The sequence below is a fragment of the Lichenostomus cassidix genome, chromosome 1Aa (genome assembly GCF_008360975.1).
Source record: "Lichenostomus cassidix isolate B80296 chromosome 1Aa, HeHo_3.0, whole genome shotgun sequence".
Lineage (NCBI taxonomy): Eukaryota > Metazoa > Chordata > Aves > Passeriformes > Meliphagidae > Lichenostomus > Lichenostomus cassidix.
Window position 1 is genome coordinate 49,573,225 of NC_139480.1, and position 18,152 is coordinate 49,591,376.

General features: G+C 49.1%; 1 protein-coding gene across 4 annotated transcripts; it reads left to right on the top strand.

Moving 5' to 3' along the window:
• Positions 1–33: 33 nt before the first annotated feature.
• Positions 34–17,848, top strand: TMPRSS6 (transmembrane serine protease 6). Of its 4 annotated transcripts, none has more exons than XM_085048839.1 (18): positions 34–120; positions 1,714–1,870; positions 2,043–2,185; positions 2,349–2,416; positions 3,654–3,838; positions 6,538–6,579; positions 7,317–7,521; positions 7,834–7,970; positions 8,533–8,645; positions 8,936–9,045; positions 10,100–10,245; positions 11,177–11,275; positions 13,213–13,326; positions 13,612–13,728; positions 14,451–14,619; positions 15,024–15,295; positions 15,899–16,035; positions 16,729–17,848. In XM_085048839.1, the coding sequence occupies exons 2-18, from the start codon at positions 1,723–1,725 to the stop codon at positions 16,885–16,887; spliced, it is 2,364 nt and encodes a 787-aa protein (XP_084904965.1). In that variant the 5' UTR covers positions 34–120; positions 1,714–1,722; the 3' UTR covers positions 16,888–17,848. The 4 variants fall into 4 exon arrangements, with proteins under 4 accessions (XP_084904965.1, XP_084904967.1, XP_084904966.1 ...); XM_085048841.1 differs by having other exon boundaries at positions 15,899–16,075; positions 16,729–16,852; XM_085048840.1 differs by lacking the exon at positions 34–120 and adding an exon at positions 151–219.
• Positions 17,849–18,152: the final 304 nt, after the last annotated feature.

Genomic DNA, 18,152 nt, shown 5'->3' on the forward strand with positions numbered 1-18,152 from the left:
GAAACAAAAACGCCACTGTACGGGGTGCGCTGACCCACCGCAGCAGGACGGCGCAGGACAAAGGCCGAGCTGAAGGGACATGGCAGCAGGTTATTGATCCCTGAGGAGACCTTGAGCTGGGTAAATAGCTGTCCTACTTTCCCCCCCAGTCCCTGTGGGTGTGAGCAGGCTGCTGTAGGGGTGTGGGCCAGGTCTCACAGGCAGCAGCAGGCTTTAGAGGTAGGTCTGCAGCTCTGGGGGAAACCCCAGTGCCTGCCATCAAATCTACTAACAAAGAGGCTCTTCTGCTGCTTCCTGCCCTCCCTCCCTTGCCCCTCCAGGTGTGGTTGGGTGCTTATGCCTGATGTTTCTCAAGGGATGCTGTGGTAGTGGAGAAGTGCCCTGGCTCTCCTGGACCACCCACCTTGGCTCCTTGGGGAGGAGATCCTTCCCAGGGTATGCACAGCAAGGTGCCCCACAAGGACAAGGGAGGGCAGTCTGTGCTGGGGCTGTCTGTACCTCCTGCCTCTCTGCAAGGGTGTGGATGTGGGACTGCTTGTCTGAGTGTGGATGTTCACCAGGCTGGGTTTAACATTCTGGAGTGAGTTACCTGGTGTTTCCATGTTCAAGGCAGCCTGGAGGTCTTGGGGCTCTGAAACTGGGGCGAGGAGGCTGAAAGCCCCACTCACCCTTATCAAGAGATGCTCAGTGGTTTCCACATGGGCTAAACTGTGTGTGAGCTCAGCCACCCCTTCCCTCAGCTGCAGCAAGTCCCTCCCATGCCCTCCTCTCCCCACTCTCACATGCACCACTGGGCACAAAGACGACTCACAGGCAGGACACAAGCATTCCACAAGACCTCCCATGTGGATGCATTCCCATCCCTTTCCTCTCCAGCTACAGAAACACAGAAAGCCTTTGAGGGCAGGTGTGCTCTGCGTGGTGGCTAAGGAAAGGAGGAGGAAAGGGGGTGAGATATCCAGCATTAATGTGCCTCTCTTGGGAAATGGCATTTCTCATGCTCAGAGTGTGGGGCTGGCAGAGGGGAAGCTGCCAGGAAGAAGCAGAAGAAGCAGTGTGGGGCAGATGAGGGGCAAAGGAAGACAGGTGTCCCCTGGCACAAGCAGAGGGTGGGGAAGGGCTGAACATTATTCAGGTGCTCTCTGCTCATTAGCTCAGCTATTGAGGCAGTGCCAGCATTGGCTTTGCCTGGGAACACACGGTCTGGTGGGAATGGCAGGGTTTGCTTACTTTTAAGGGATCAAGATAAAAATGGCACAGCAGGCAAAGTGCAGCTTCAGGCTCCCAGGCTGTGGCTGGTTTGTGCAACTTTTGCTCGCATTTGAGGTCACAGATTTTTCTCTTGCATTGATTTCTAGATCAATAAAATAGCAGTTTTAAAACCATTCCCAGCGTGGGAAGACAACACATTTGTATTCAGAGAAATTCATTATTGTACTCATCTGAGGTTTTGACAGAAGCAAAACCCTGGGAATGCCTTTGAAAACTAAGGGATTACCAGGAGGTGTAGACAGGACAGTCCTGGAAGCCTGTCTCCCACTGATTTAGGAGTTTTATTCACATTTGCTTTGAGCAAAGTCTTTGATGGTTGGCACAGAAACCTCTTGGGACCATAGATCTTGGGAGAGGAGGACAGATTTGGTTTAACACCTCCAGAGAGGGTGTAAAGGGAAGCAGAAAAACCAGCCTGACCATGGCATGCTGTGTCACCAGAATTGCCTGATGGAGGCCGAGGAACAGGAGGAAGAATCCAGCTCCCTCTCAAATGACAAATCAGACACCAGCTCACGTCGCTGCCTCCGCTATGTGCCCCTTGGGATAGCCCTTCTTGTGCTGGCTGGAGCTGCTGCAGCAACCTGGTATTTCCTAGGTAAAAATTCATGGTTTTCCCCCCTGCAGGAGGTGGATGTGGGGTAGCCAAAGCCATGCCCAGCCCAAAGCACATTAGTGACCCTGGGTGATCTTTAGCCAGTCACACACAGGGGTAACCCCCTCCTTCCTCCATGTCACCAGGGTAACCCAGCAGTGTCTTCTCTTGGCAGACTACAGACCATGGCACCTGGAGCCATCCATCCTGCAGTTCTACTGCGGCAGCCTGCAGGTCCTCAACCGCCGCTACTCCCCTGAGCTGGGGCAGGTGGAGTCCAGAGCCTTCTGGGTGGAGTCAGCCAAGCTCCAGAGCATGGTGAGGGCAGTTTCAGCACAGAGCCAGCCCTGAGGCTGCTCAGAGAGTAAAATGAGGAGGGGGTCAGGCACCCCCATCCAAGGGCAGGCAGCAGGAGGGATGAAATGTTGCATCAGCCACTGTAGCATTGCAGTGTAGTTATCAGACAACGTTTTCATTGCAGCTGAAGGAACTGATTGGTGCCACAGAGCTGGGTCGATACTACAACTCGAGCACGGTGTATGCCTTTGGGTGAGTGGCACCCACAGCATATTTGTCTGTTTGTGAGTCAAACCTTCCAGTGACTTGTACTCTGGTTTCACTGAAATCTGCCCGTGACAAACTTCTGCAGTCCCTGCCTTGAGCTCCAGGCTAAGCTGGACAGTCCAGATTCAGCATGGTTTCAGCATAACAGAGCTGGGGATATTTTGATTTTCCTGTTCATCCCAGGTCATGATGAAAAGCCAAAACTGAGAAATTTTTCAGAGAGGCAAAAGTTCAAGAGAGTTAAAAAAAAAAAAATCATTGTGAAGAGATTAAAAACAATTTGTCTTGGCATTGTCAGTAGAAACTAAACAGCTGGAAATGGATTTGTCTAATTCAAGAAAGCTATTTTATGGCCTGACTCTAGGCACCAGAAGGGAGAGGCCAGAATGCACCATGGAAAAGTTATTCCAGCCAAAAAACATGGACCACCTGGGAACAGGAGAACAGTGGAATGGGGCAGATGTGGGACTACAGCTTTGCAGGTCATAACAGTAGATCAGGATAGCAGAAACAACTTCCCAGCTGGTGGTCATTTGCTTCTGATTTTTTTTCCTATGGAAAACCACACCCCTAAATTTGTCCTTCATCTGAGGAACATTCCAACTTTGATGTGATTCCATTTTCAACTGGGGAAAGAAAAGTTTCACTTGCACATCTTCCACTAGCCTTTTACTGAAAAAAGGTGTGTTTCAACATCTCTTCACCCTCCCCCAGCCAAATTTCTCTGCCAGCTGGTTGAACAGATCTTTCCCAGTCACAGTCTCCTGCAGCTTTAGCCTGCCCAGCATTAATGGGTTGTGGTGAGGTACCTGGTCATAAATCATCCTCTTGTCACCAGTGGGAGGTGAGACAGTGAAGTCTTGAGCTTTTCTTTTCAATCCCTGGTCAGTAGCACACAAAGGTCATTTCTCTCTGAGATGAGACCACTCATTAGACTAGTCTTGATTAATTATCACATTAATTTGAGCTCATAGGGTCATCACTAAAGCCAGATGGCATAAAAAGCCTTCTTCCCCCAAAGCACTGAGCACTGACTCACACCATGGACACTGCAGCTCTCCTGCCCCACTCAGAGAGTTTCTTCTGGGTCACAGCAGCAGAGCTGGAAAGTCTACACAGATATCTCTAATTTGTGGAAAAACAGAGGGGAGGCTTAATCTCCACAATCCAGTGATTGTGGAGATGAAGAGCAAGAACATTTTACATGCTGTTTCTCTGTTAGGGAGGGAGCTCTGACCTTCTTCTTCTGGTTCACCCTCCAAATCCCTGAGAGTCAGCAGAAGGAGGCAACTGCTGAGAGGGTAAATGCAGTGCTCCACCAAGAGCTCTCCAGCAGATTCAACAGCTCGGGCAGCCTTTCCTACCAGACGGAGTACAGGGTCAACCCAGACTCTCTGGTTCTCCTGGGTAAGTACCAGCTGCTCAGCTGTGGCCTGAGCAATCAGAAATGCTCCATCATGTATAAGGTTAGGAGAAAAGGCCAGGAGTCACTACTGAAGGAGACAGAAAAGCCTGAAGAGGATGAGGGAAAGAGTAAGGATCAGGAGATACAATTACTCGCATTTCTTCCTGATAGAAAAGAACTGAAGTCTGATTTTTAATAAAAAAGCATCCTTCCTTTGAAAGATTAAAGATTATTGGAGATACAGATGACCATGATCAGCTAGGTTTTTGGGTTTTTTACCCATCAGCTTTGGCTCTTGTAGAGCAAGATCTCAGACAGGTCATGACTTTGATCAGCTCAGCTTGAAAATAGCAAGCATTTAGGTTTCCTACTTTCCTTTGGGAGACTATTCCAGACTATTTGATAGAGAGAACAAAAGCAACATATCTGAGTCACCACTAAGTCTTCCTCTGAGACAAAGCATCGTTGTCACTTCAGTACTTGATATATGATTTTAAGGATTATTTATTGTTTCTCACAATTAAGGTCACAGCCTGTTTAAAAAGCCACCCATACAAAACTGCTCTGAAATAAGCATTGGATAAAGGACTAGGGATGTATCTATAGTCAATGCATAGAAGTCCAATGGAATTTATATTTGATCTTTATAATGAGGCTTAACTTGTCAGCCTGGTCTGATCCCTCTTAGAGAGTCCCAAATCTCACAGGTTTTAAAATACGCTGTATTTCTTCTCTCCTCTTGGGATTCCTATTTCCAAGTTTCTTCTTCCCATGAGATATTACATCTCCAAGTTGTTTTTTTTTTTTTTTCTCTAGGCCTGCTATCTTGCATTATTCTAAGACAAAGCTTCTTTTATTACACCCTACCCATACTTTCTTTAACTTTTACCTCCACATCCAGGTTGTTTTGTGGGTCATTTTTTGGTGTCCGTAAAGAAAATTTGATTTCCTCCAAATGATTTTTACTCCCTCATCCAGACCATCATTTTAAAATCTTGCTCAGAAGCTGCATTAGCATCTGATCAAGACATCTCCTCCCACAGTTACCATTAGTTCCTTACTTCTACTTGTGATTTGTTTCCAGCATACCAGACCCATGCTCAGCCAATTTAAATGAACTTTCTTAACAACAATATCACAAGGAAATATGCTGAATCCTTCCAAGTCAGCACATCCAGCATTTTCCTTTTATTTGCTCACTTCACAATTCAACTCATAAACAAATAAAAATGATGGTGCCATAATGTTAGCTGTTCCCAGTTCCCTCTTATTTGTTCTGCATCTGTTTCACTGTTTTATTCATTTCAGCAGACCACACTTCTTTCTATTTTGGACTTAACACACCAGTTGTAGTTTCTCCAGCTCCTTCTGCTTCCCCTAGTCCTTTCCACCTCCCTCTCCAGTCAGAAGTACAGTTTGATAACTGAGGTGAAAGCCGGAAACTTCTTATACTGCTGAGCCAGGGTGACCTCCAGCCAGTGACTTAACCTCTGGTTTCATTTGCCCTGTATTTTTTCATTGTTAGAATGAAAAAATAGCTAGTTAATAGCAGGTCATTAGCACTTCATCTCTTTCTGACAGACTCTTGCTGGCCTGCTCAGCTCTAAACATTCACTCTGCCTCGAGACACAGAGCTGCTAACCATTGACCAGCACAGGAACCTCTCCAACGTCTCCAGGGCTTCATTTTTACCAGCAGCCACACTCACCCCAGGACACTAGCTTCCCCTTTCCCCAAAGTCTCTCAGGACTTCCTTTTCCTGACAGGAACTTGGGTGTATTACCTTCAGATAAAAGAGTGCTTACAACCAGCTCTGCACAAACTATTCCCTACAGCACATGAGCTTCTCTAGGATCCTGCCTCGTGCCTGTGGGATCCTATTTTCCACAACATCTGGTTTTGCTATGACAAAACCACTCATCTCTCCCCACAGAATTGCTTAGAAGCTACAGAAGACCAAAACCCTGACCTAGGCAAGCCCCCAACAGCAATCCTCACACCCAGCTGACCTCACAGTTCCTTTTTATTTTGGCAATTTTTTCCCAGTAGCACCTGATCTCTGGCTGATTCCAGTTCAGCTGGGAGGCTGGAGAAAAGCCCAGATTATTGTCCACACTGTGGCTGTTTTGCACAGATTTGTAGCCCTTGGTGGTCACTTTCTCTGCACCTCCCTTCTCCAAAGGTGGACTCTATAAGGATTACACAGAGATCATCAAAAGAGAATTCTTTCTCCACCCTCAGTAACTCCCGTATTTTCAAGTGAGAATTCTTTAAACTAGGACAGAAGGTGGTGAAGGCTCTGGGAAGTGGGGTTGTGCCCTGTAGTGAGGCTGGCAGAGGAGGGAGGTGGCTGCCTAAAGTGATGCCCAGCCCTCCTGGGAAGAGGAAGAAGTCCTGCAACAGCACACATAAATGGGCAAGGAAAAAAGGCAAAGAAGTCCCTGGTGGGCTGGAAAGCATGGATTAGGGCTGTTGGATTTGGGTCAGGGGCAGAGAAATTTCCCGAAGAGATGGACTGGGGAAGGCATGACACAAACAGGACCCTGAGAGCAGAGAGGTACCTGGAGGATGCCCTGTGCTGAAGTTTTAATGAGCCAGTTGCATAAGAAAGGAAAGGAGTCCTCACCTGCCATGCTAGGTTATCAGATTATAATTTTTTATCTTTTTGTTTATCTTCCTTTATTTATTTTCTTTCTAACAGAATCCAGTGTGAAAGACATAGTAGTGCTGAAATCCACTCTGGGTAGGCTACCTTTTCCTTTCATTTTGAGTTCATGACTTTATGGGAGGGATTTTCACAGGGGACAGAAAGCTTCTTGGCCTCCTGGAATTGTAAATCCTGGAAAGGGGAGAGTAGGAGAAAGGGAGCACCAGTGCTGTTGCTTGGCCAGATCCAAACTCCATGGCAGCTATGTACTGGATGGCTTAGGGCATCCCAAAATCTCTGCCCCAGCAGCCCTCCCATGGGCAGACATCCCACTCTGCACTGGATGTGCCTCCTTTAGGAGTTTGTTGTCTTGGCAATGTTTGAAAATGCTTTTAGCAATTTCAGGCAGTGTTGTAGGTTCTCTGTCTGGCAGCTTGCATTAGATATGTAATTAGAAGCTCACCTTTAAGCTGATATTTACTCAAAAATCCTGGTGAGAAAGTCTTCTGAAACCTGGAATTCAGATGAGGGAGATGTAAAGCCAGGAAGAATATGGGACTGTGAGGAGAAAGAGGTGAAAAGGTAAATAAAACCAGTGGAAAATAACTGTGCTGTGCTGACATTCAAAGCCTGGGTGGTATTAGCTTAACCAAGGAAGAGGGGACAGTTCTTATGGGGGGAAACTGGGGCAGTGGTACAAAATGATCAGTGCCACCACAACATACGTAAAAGTAAACCGAAATCCCTGGGATGAGTCAGCCTTACCCTAAAATGGGGCTGTTCCAAGTGACAATCCCGTATCTCAACCTCCCTTACAACCACCTCCCTTTCAGGCTGCTACAGGTACAGCTATGTCCAGGAGGATGACATCCTAAGGCTGGAGGGCCCTGACTACCTGGCCTCCAGCTGTCTTTGGCACCTCCATGGCCTCAAGGGCTTCATGATCAAGCTGCGCCTGGAGTGGACTCTGCCTGACTGCAGGGACCGCCTGGCCATGTATGATGCTGCTGGACCTCTGGAGAAACACCTCATCACCTCGTAGGTAGTTCCTGAGCAGGGAGAACACCGTGGGGAACACAGGCAGCATAGCACAGCACACCACAGCAGGGGAAGGTGTCAGACTAGGGCAGAGGAGGCTCTCTTTGATGTACAGCCTGCCTCTTGCTGATCAGCTGAAGGCAGTGATGTGGGATGTGTCTCACAAGGCCATGCAGCAGGAGCTGTGCTGCTGGCCCTTGGTTTGGTTCAGTTAGTGCCTCACAACTGCTGTGTGTGGATAGCACACATCTCTATTGTCTCTCTTTCTTTGTTTCTTGCTTCACTCCCTTCCTTTTATCCCTTTCCCCTGAGGATCTACGGCTGCAGCCGGCAGGAGCCCATCGTGGAAGTCCTTTCATCTGGCCCTGTCATGTCCATTGTGTGGAAGAAAGCCATGTACAGCTACTATGACCCTTTCATCCTCTCAGCACAGGTGGTGCCCCTCGAAGGTGAGGAAGGCTGGAGGAAGGTGGTTATAGGTACAGGGAAAAGACAGATCATCTCCTGTCAGCCTCACAGCTCCTAGAAGTCTTCCATCCCTGCTAGGGACAGAATTCACTCTGGATTGCAAGAGTGGTCAGTAAAAGGCAGGTTAGGTGTTGCTCCCTCACTTGGACTCCTGACCAGCATATGGCTTGAGTCTTTACAGCCCAGGGCTGGCAGAGAGAGCCTGAGTGACTGTGATGCTTTAGGAGAAGGCCAAGCTCTCAGGCATGGACAGACCAGGTGTGGCCTGGACATCACATCCACACACTTGCAGATGAATGTCAATTCAACATCAGACTCTAAGGCAGCAAAATACATTACCATTCCCCTTCTCTGGACAAGAGGAGGGGGCTAAAAATCTTTCTGGGTAGAAATGGTGGTTTGAAGGGAGATGTTGGAGCACCCCAGCCACCTTTAGCATCAGGCTTTAGAGTCCCTTCTCTCCTCCAGTGGGCTGGATACATGGCATCCTCAGGCTGAGGCTGACCTGACAGAAAGCAGGGCTTTGAATGTCTGTATTTCCAGCTTGTGAAGTGAACATAACTCTGCGGGAGAGCCTGGAGCCGCAGGGGAGGATCAGCACCCCTCACTACCCCAGCTACTACTCGCCCAACACGCAGTGCACCTGGCACATGGTGGTAAGAGCCAGCTCCCACAGGAGCATCCATCCTGTCCCCAATGCCTGGGCAGCACTCCACACATTGTGGGGGTACAGCCAGGGCGCTCATTAAGATCATCTTGAGGAGCAGAGGGTATATATATATATATATGTGTGTGTGTGTGTGTGTGTATATATATATATATATATGTATGTATGTATATATATATATGTATGTATATATATGTGTATATACATTATGACTTCTAGAGTGTGCTATAACACTCCTGGGAGCCATCTGGCCTCTGCTCTGCACCCCCTTGTCTGCAGGTCCCATCCCTTGACTATGGGGTCACCCTCTGGTTCGATGCCTATGCTCTCAGCAGACAGAAGCATGACCTGCCCTGTACCCAAGGCCAGTGGATAATTCAGAACAGAAGGTGCGTGGTGGGGTCCTGGTTTCTGTCTCCCACTTCCCACCTGGGATAAAACTGGGATTAAACCTCTCCAGGTTCCCTGCTCACTTCAGCCACTATATCTGAGGAAGAAGAGCCACACACTGAGCCACATTCATTGGCCACTGTTTGTGCTGGTGCCTCCTGCTTTTGTGCTTGTCTTGTTCACTCTCTCCCCAGTGAACACATTTCTTACAGATTTGCTTCGAGCTACCAACCTGCTTTCTCTGTCTTGCTGTTTGCATCAGGCTTCTTAGTTTTCTCCTGTGTGTGTAACCTTGGTGTCCTCCCACGTCTCCTGTGTTTGCAAATCTGCCTGTCACCACCTCTGCAATATTATCTGTGTGTGCCTTTGCCTTGCAACCACCTCCGTACAGATCTTCCCCTTAGCTCCATATCCTCCTGCTTTGACTGCAGCCACTTCCCCCTGCAGGACTTCCCACAATTAGCATCCACATCTAGCTGGGGCTGCTGCTCACCACTGCCCAGGTGAAAAGGATGGAGAGCTGTTGTGCTCCCATCTGCTCAAAGCAGGCTCGGAGATAGATGGACCTACAGCTTTTGGTTTTCCTCCCACTCCTGCAAAATTGCCTGTTTCCCTCCAAAACCTCCCCCGACCCATCTAATTAGTGTCTTCTCCATGGTTCCTGTAGAGGTAACTTGTTTTCCTATGAAGGGTCTGATCCAGAAGCTATATTCCCCTGGCTTAGGAATTCCACTTTTTCTCTGCCTGCTTTCCTCTCTTAAGCTGTCAGTGCCACAGTTTCTACAACATGGCTTCTTTGGGAAGATGACAAAGGAGAGTCTTCTTACACTATAAGAACTGAACTGCATGGCCTGATCTTGGTGCTTGCCTGGAAGTGGGAAGTGCCCAGAGATAGGAGGGTCTCTGTATCTCATGCATATTGAAGGCATTTTGTATTCCTGGTTTCCCCACAGCACCCAGTGTGTGTGACTCCCTTCCCACCCCAGCCCCACTGAGGCCCCTTGCCCTTCTCTGTCTCCTGTCCAAGCCACCTGGCCTGTGTTTGTCCCTCAGGTTGTGTGGCCTGAGGACCCTGCAAGCCTACGCTGAGAGGATCCCAGCGACATCTTCTGCCAACATCACCATCACCTTCACCTCACAGATCTCCTTGACGGGCCCTGGCGTGCAGGCAGCTTACAGCCTCTACAAGCAATCTGACCGTAAGCTCAGGTCCTTCCCTGCTCCTGGGCGGGGTGGTGGGGATCAGCAGCCCCTCTGCACTTGACTTGTGCCAGGAGAAACACAAGCCCTGAGTGCCATCCACCCTTCAGGAAGGTGCTCACAAATCAGTGATGCTCCTGCCGCAGATGTCCCCAAAAGAAGACCCAATTATGTGCCAAGCTGCTTCTGCACATATGGCCCTGCCTCTTATGGCCAGAGCCTCCATGTGACAAAACCCAAGGTCACAGGGCTGCCTAAAATCTTACCCTTGTGTTGACATCATGGGCAGGGAATTCAACGAGAAACCAGCTCTGCTTGAAGCAACATTTGTTTTGATTACAAGATCTCTTAGAGAGAGCCGTTTCCTGCTCACCTTGGAATCCGTGCAAACAGGAGATAAATAAAACCGCACACAAATGCACAAACACACATATGCAGAAGCCGCCCACAGTCTGTCTTTCCAAGGTTTCACCATCACCCTCCTAAAGGGTGCCAGTAATGCACACCAGTCCCTGAATACATACCCCTGTCAACGTGTCTGACAACAACCCCTTCAAGGTCCCACGTAAGTTTTGGTAACAACTCCAAAAAGCCTGTTTTGGTTTTTCCGTGGCATTCGGGAGATGTGAAAGAATGCTGATCCCAAGGTATGGCATGCCAGATGGAGTTATCTTGCTATTGCCCATTGGTACAATGCAAAAAGGGGAGAGCCCTCTTTGCCCTGGTGTGCAGCCTGGCTCCACATGCCCCTGTTAAAAGCAGATGATGTGGCAGATTTTGGGGAGTGTGGTGAGTGCTGCCAGCACATTGCAGCAGCACTTGTGTGGTCAGGAGAGTGTGCAGATCTGTGCTTTACTTTCAAGCCATGGTGATCTGCTGCCAGGAGGTTTCCAGTCACTAGGGACTGATTACTCTCTTTTGGTTTCACAGCCTGTCCTGGGGAGTTCCTGTGTTTGGTAAATGGTTTGTGTGTCCCAGCCTGCGACGGGATCAAAGATTGCCCCAATGGGCTGGATGAGAGAAATTGTGGTGAGTGATTTCTTCTCCCTGCTGGTCCCTGGCCTCAGCAAGACACAGACTCTAGCTTCTCTAAAGGCAGGGAGAGATGGGGAGGATTTGGTTGGCTGAGGCACAGCCTCATACCTCCCCTTCAGGAGCTTAAACCTCTGTGCCCTTGAAAGTCTCATCCCAGACTAAAGTATGGCTTTAGCCTGCTCTGGAAGGAGCAGTAATGCTTCTTGCTCCTGTGCACAGCTCAGCATTCCTGGGAGAGTCCCCTAGCAGCCAAGAGCACCAAGAGTTCCAGGCAGCCTGAAAGAAGCCTTCTACCCAAGCTGTCCCCACCTTGTCCTGCTTTCCTCCCACTCAGGTTCTGCAGCTAACCTCAGCCCGGGCCTACAGCCCCCTCTGCTGTCACACCACTCAGCACCCCCCTCCCCACTCACACTTCCCCAGGCCCACCTGCTGCCCTTCTCTCTCCCCTTTCTCCCCAGGCCATTTGGGACAATTGATCTGTACAGATCCTCACTCATCTAGTTTGCTCCAGTTTGGGAGCATCGAAGTCCTTGAGCAGCCTCAACCAGTTCTTCATGCCAAAAGAAGTTAGTGCTGATGCAGACTCCATCCTTAGCATCCCAGAACTCCTGCAGAGCCCCATTCTCATAGGCATAGCAATTCAGGTTTAGACATGACACCTAATTCATCTGTTCTCTCATCTCTGGTGTGACGGTTGCTGCCACCACTAACTTTTCATTAGTTGTTTCCTACAGATGTTTTTTCACAGAAAAAGAGCCCTGAACCTGTGGAAACAGTGGCCAATTTTGAAAGATTCAGAGGAAGGTGTGGGAAAAGTCTAAAGTCAAAGGAAGGAGAAATTTTTCTCAAGGAAGCTTTAATTCAGTGCTAGGAATGTGAGAGCTCTCATAGCATCGACAAAATTGGGTTTTGTATTTTCTACAGTCTTGCTGATAATGTGCTGTGTCCCATCATCCAGCTGTCTGGCACCAGGGTTTCCATGCTTCCCTCCTGTGCACACAGATACATTTGCATCCTTATGAATATCTAATCCTTTCTTGAATCCCAGTAGTTCCTTTGCCCCAGGGATATCGTGTCATTCAGTTCCACAAGTTGACACAGATCAAGACTGACAGAAACCCCACACTTTCTTAGTGTTTTCAAACATCACTTTATATTTGGAAAAGAAAATATAAACATTATGATTTCCTTCCTTTCTTGTACTCTTGCCACTGTTGCATCTCTGATTATTCACTCTATGTCTGTAAGAAACAGTCCCTGTCTTTAAAATCAAAGTTCAGGTTGCCTCAGACTTTCATGTGCCTTTAGTCATCTGAAAGCCTCATGCTAATTAATGAAGAAATTATAGTCATTGCAGTAAGAAAATGGTACACACAAACAGAATAAATTCCTGCTATGGAAATGTGTGATCAGAAGTCAAACTCTGTGATGGGCAGGCAGCTGAGACCCATCTCCCTCCTCCAATGTCCACCAGAACTCATGGATGTTGCAGAATCCATTGTTGCTCAGGACTCAGCTGCAAGGGGAAGTGCTGGTCTGTATAAAATGGTGACCCACAAGCTGAGGGTGACAGCAAGGCAGGAGGAACAGTGACCTCACCAGACAGGATGCAGTCCTACAAAACCCTAACAAACCAATCATATCAGGACTGGCAGTGGTCACTGAGGAGTCAGTAGACCTCAAGGCAAGTGCATAGTGCTGAGGCAGGTCTGAGGCCAAGACAAGAAAAATTAAGTCAGCAACAGCAAAGTGTAAGACGGAGTATAGGCACACCTACAGTGCAAATCAGGCAAAAGCTGCACAGCTGCACTGTACCAGAGCTGGTCTTAAGCACAGCTTTTTAGGTGGGGGAAGAGGCTGTCAGGACTTAGGAGCTTGACCTCCCACCTTGTCTTGCATACCTGATTCCTGTGTGCTTCCCTGTTGTGCAGTGTGCCCTGCAAAGTTCCAGTGCCCTGAGGACAGCACTTGCATTGAGTTCAGCAGGGTCTGCAACCAGCAGCTGGACTGTGTCAACGGGAGCGACGAGGAGCACTGCAGTGGAGGTAGGGAGGGGACAACGCTGAGATGACAAATGCCCACCCCTGTGGTCAAGCCAAGGCTGTCTGGAATGTACTTCCCACATGTGACAGAAGGGCACCAGATGGGAGTTAACTTGCCTGGCCTCCTCACAAAGTTTGGCAACTGTTTGTTTCTGCAGGAAATTCCCTGTTGTCATTTACGGAGTTCCCCCAAGCTCTTTGCTGCCCTTTCTCCTCATTTAAAGGACTTCAGGCTGCACCTACAACTGCTGCCCTCTTTCAGCCTTGGCTTCCCTTCCCTTTTTGCAGAGGTCCCCTGTGGTCCTTTCACCTACCGCTGTGCAGACGGGACCTGTGTGAAGAAACCCAACCCGCTGTGTGACACCACTGCAGACTGCCAGGACCTGTCTGACGAGAGTCACTGTGGTGAGGAAATGATCAGCCACACGTCAGCCAGGCAGGTTCAGGATGACACATAGCTGCGAGTTGCCCCCTTTTCTCCTGCCACCCAGAAGAAACTTGCCTGTTCCACCACCTTCTCCCCACCCCTGTCCCACAGTACCAGTGCCACTGCTCCTTCCTGCAGTGGCAGGGACAGCAGCAATGAGCCAGCTCTGTGCTGAGCTGTGAGCTGGCACTTGGTCTTTGGACAGCTGCTCCCTGCCTCCTTCAGAGGCCAGACAGACGTGTCTCACAGGCCAGGTTCAACCCACAGATTGCCTGTTTGACCACTGTGTTGGCTTCTATGCCATCGTACAAGGCTCCAGAGAGGAAAATCAGCTCTGTCTGCATGGTCACTGGCAGGGAGGGAGTTTATGTTTTGATTTCCCTACTTATTTTTTTCTGGAGCCTTGGTAGGCAGTGAAAGGGAATGACTTGGAGGGTTTCCTGACAGCACAGCAGGTAGCACAGCCAGCATGCTGCCCCAAAGGCATCCCCAGGCTGCTGCTGGAGGTGAGGAATGCTGGCAGGGAGTACCTAAAGCCAGTACAGAATGTTATCCTGGGCAGTACATAAAACATCTGCTGGCTGGGTAAGATGAGCAGTCACAGGTCAACCTCTTCAGTCAGCTAAGCAAGAAAGAAGGGCAGGCACAGAATATCATGTTTCCTTCCTTCCCTGAAGTACCTTCTGTGTCTCCTCCTCAGACTGTGGGATGCAAGCCCCTCTCAGCAGGATTGTGGGCGGTATGAATTCTGTGGAAGGAGAATGGCCATGGCAGGCCAGCCTGCAAGTTCGGGGACGCCACATTTGTGGGGGAACACTCATTGCTGACCGCTGGGTGGTCTCAGCCGCCCACTGCTTCCAGGATGAGAGGTAAATGAACGGGGGAGGTTCTGGATAGAAAGATTTGCATTGCTTTCCATGTCGTGCATGATTGGAGGTTCTTCTGACTGATGAAAATGCCATGGGGCAGCTGCACCCCTCATCTGGCACCTCAGCCATGCTTCTCCATGGCTTGCAGCTGAAGAAAGGAGTATGGATACTTGCAGCAGTATTTGGAGGTGCATGCAGGGAAAAAGGGGCAGTGCTGGGATTCTCAGAGCAGCTTTGAGGGGGCAATGGCAGCAGAAGATGCTTCATAGCGCCACCTTTGTTTTGGCTCTGTGTTGCCCCCAAGCTGCCACAACAATGGAGATGTCAGCATGTGCTAGGATGGGGATGGCATTACCTGCAAATCATGCTCTGTGGGTCTCATGCTCCTCTCCTGCGTCCTACAGGCTGGCCTCCCCCTCCATCTGGACTGTTTACCTGGGCAAATACTTGCAAAATGCCACTGGCCACACAGAGGTCTCCTTCAAGGTCATCCATCTCTTCCTCCATCCTTATTACGAGGAGGACAGCCATGATTATGATGTGGCCCTGCTCCAGCTGGACCATCCTGTGATCATCTCGCCCTTAATCCAGCCCATCTGCTTGCCTGCTCCTTCTCACATCTTTGAGCCTGGCCTTCATTGCTGGATCACTGGCTGGGGAGCCCTCAAGGAAGGCGGTAGGTTCAAGGTCTCTTGGTGGCCTACTGCAGCAGTGCTGAGGCAGAAACACTTTCAGGTGTGTCATAGGCAGAACAGGCTTCTGTTCATCCCAAAACATTGTGCCTCCTTCACTCCTTTTGATTTTGGGTAAGAGGTTGATCAAAGTTACCTGTTGAGTGCCCTGAAACCTCACTTGGAGAGGCAGGCATGACAATTTGGTAATCTATATGGAGATGCTGTGTGTTTCTTCATCCAAAGATTAGAATAGCCCTTCAGGTCATCTTAGTGCCTTCACCCACTCACAGACTTGTTCCAGCTGCTTCCTAATTGGAAACACTCAGGAGATGATACTGAACTGGACACTCCTGGTTGTATGCTTAGACAGAAGTGCACACAACATATCCCTGTAGTGAAAGGAATGAAGGGGAATTTTACTCCTTCCACGCAGAAAAAGTGCTCTGCTGAAAGTCAGAGATTGTAATGCTAGTGGAGAGCAGAACAGAAATTCTGATGGCAGGTTTCAGCATACAGCGAGGTAGGCATGGGCTGGGGGATTGTGGTAAACAGTGGGAAGTTTCACCACAGCTCACCTGCACTACTTTTGGTGCTCCACCTCTCAGGGCACATCAGCGATGTTCTGCAGAAGGTGGACGTGCAGCTCATCCAGCAGAACATCTGCAGCGAGGCCTATCACTACATGGTTACTCCCAGGATGCTGTGTGCTGGGTATGACCAGGGAGAGAAGGATGCCTGCCAGGTGACAGAGGAGTTGTGGGATCAGGGTTGACTTCCAGAAGGTGGGATGTGTCACAAATGCAATCCACAGCCTGAAATGAGGGGGGAAAGACTACATAATGTAACTTTCCCAACACTTCCTCTGATCTAAGCAGCCAACAACAGCTCTCATGACCTCTGCTTTCCAGCATCCTTGCCTTAGAGAGGATCCAAATACAGTGGAACATACCCATTTCTCATTTCAGCCCATTCTCCACTCTACCTCCCACTTTCAAGTCAGGTGACTGCATCAGTCTTTTACACTCTCAGCCTCTTTTGCACCTGTCATACACAGTAACATGTTCCTTCATTACTACCAATCCCAAGGAATTCCTCTCTGCCATCCCTCATGGAATCCATCTGGTTAAATTCCACCAGCTTCCTTGCTTGCCACATATTTGGAAATGTCATATGGAGCAGGAAGAAAGAGTAGAGCAATCAGCTTTTTGGGACCTGGCTGAGAGGGAGGAATTTGCACAATGAAGGCATAAATGAGTCAGATGTTTGCACTGGAGACTGCTTTTGACAGCTGCCTAAGATACAAGGAATGTTGCAGATGTCCCAGGCATGAGTTGAGGGGATACAGGAATCTGCATACAGAGGGGCTCAAAGACAGCATAATAAGGCAACAGCAGAAGCTGGAGGATCACCATCACTTTATTTTTCCTTTTTCTAGGGTGATTCTGGAGGTCCACTGGCCTGCAAAGAACCCAGTGGCAGATGGTTTCTAGCTGGTTTGGTCAGCTGGGGAATGGGATGTGCACATGCAAATCGCTATGGAGTATACACCAGGATCACTCAAGTGCTGGGCTGGATGAACCAAACCATGAGCTGAGAAAAGTGCATCTCTGTCTTCTCCCCATCACACCTACACTCACATGGCACTCATTCCTGATCTTGCTCACTTGCCTCTCAGAGAGAGAGAGTGTGGGATGTTGTCAGACCCAGGATGCTCTTCTGAACAGGGTAAAAAAAGGCTGCCACAAGGACTGTAGAGAAAAGCAGGCAGACCCTCTTCCCCATCAGTGCTTCCCAGGGAGCATCCCAAGGGGGTTTTAGGCCATCCATCCAAAAGAAGGGGGAAGAAAGGGAGGTGGGGGCAATGACATGATACACAGCAATAGGCCCAAGTTGATGGTTTCTGAAAAGAGGAATAAGGGGAGCTGAACTTTCCATGAACCATGTGATTCAGCCACAGTCTTATGTTGGAACATTTGCTGAAAGAAAATGTGACTGATGTAGTTAGAGATTCCAGTAACTGTGAAATCAATCTGCCTCCCTCTTCCTTCCTGCTGCTTATCCTTCATCCCCCTTCCCCTCCCATCACTCCTCCTCTTCCATCTCCCTAATTGCTTCTTTTCTTAGCTGGCGTGTGCTGTTCAGTGTGCTGTTCAGCTCAGCCAGGCAACTCTTCACGTCTCACTGACTCCCAGGCATGAGTCCAGCATTGCACCCCCAAGCACGTGTCCTGCCTCCCTGCTGGAGCAGCACCCAGCCTCCACTGCTGCACTTCCCCCAGTGGAAATGCTGGAGCAGAATCCCATTCCTCAGCCTTCCTAAATACCTTTAACATCAGGGCATCTCAACTGCTTCCATCTCCTGTCTCAGGTAATCCAGGAGGTGAAGGAAAAGGCTTCAGGGCACAGGGCTTAAACTGCATCTGCTGTAGGCTTGGTTTTTTAACTAAAGATATGTGTGTGTGTGTGTCAGTGTGTGTGTGTGTGTGTGTGTATGTGTGTGTGTGTGTACATAATTGGCTACTCTCTGGAATTAGAAATAAAATTAATTTGAGGATTTTTTTTGGCTCTAGTTTGTCTCACTCTGCTAAAAATTATCTTGAGGTTTGTAGGTTTTTCACCCAACTCCAGTCCTGGCACTGGCAACTGGCAAAAGTTTCCACACCCCTGCCCACCTCCCCACCCCAGATGTCCCTGGGGTTGATACGATCACTAAACAGGTTGTTCTCACTGATTGTTATGATTTAAGGGTGCAGATATCAATAAGCAAACCCACACAGACACAGTGGGAAGCACCTCCAGCCCCAAGAAAGGCACAGCACAAGCAGCTTCTGGTGGCTCCAGGTGATGAATCCAAACTCCT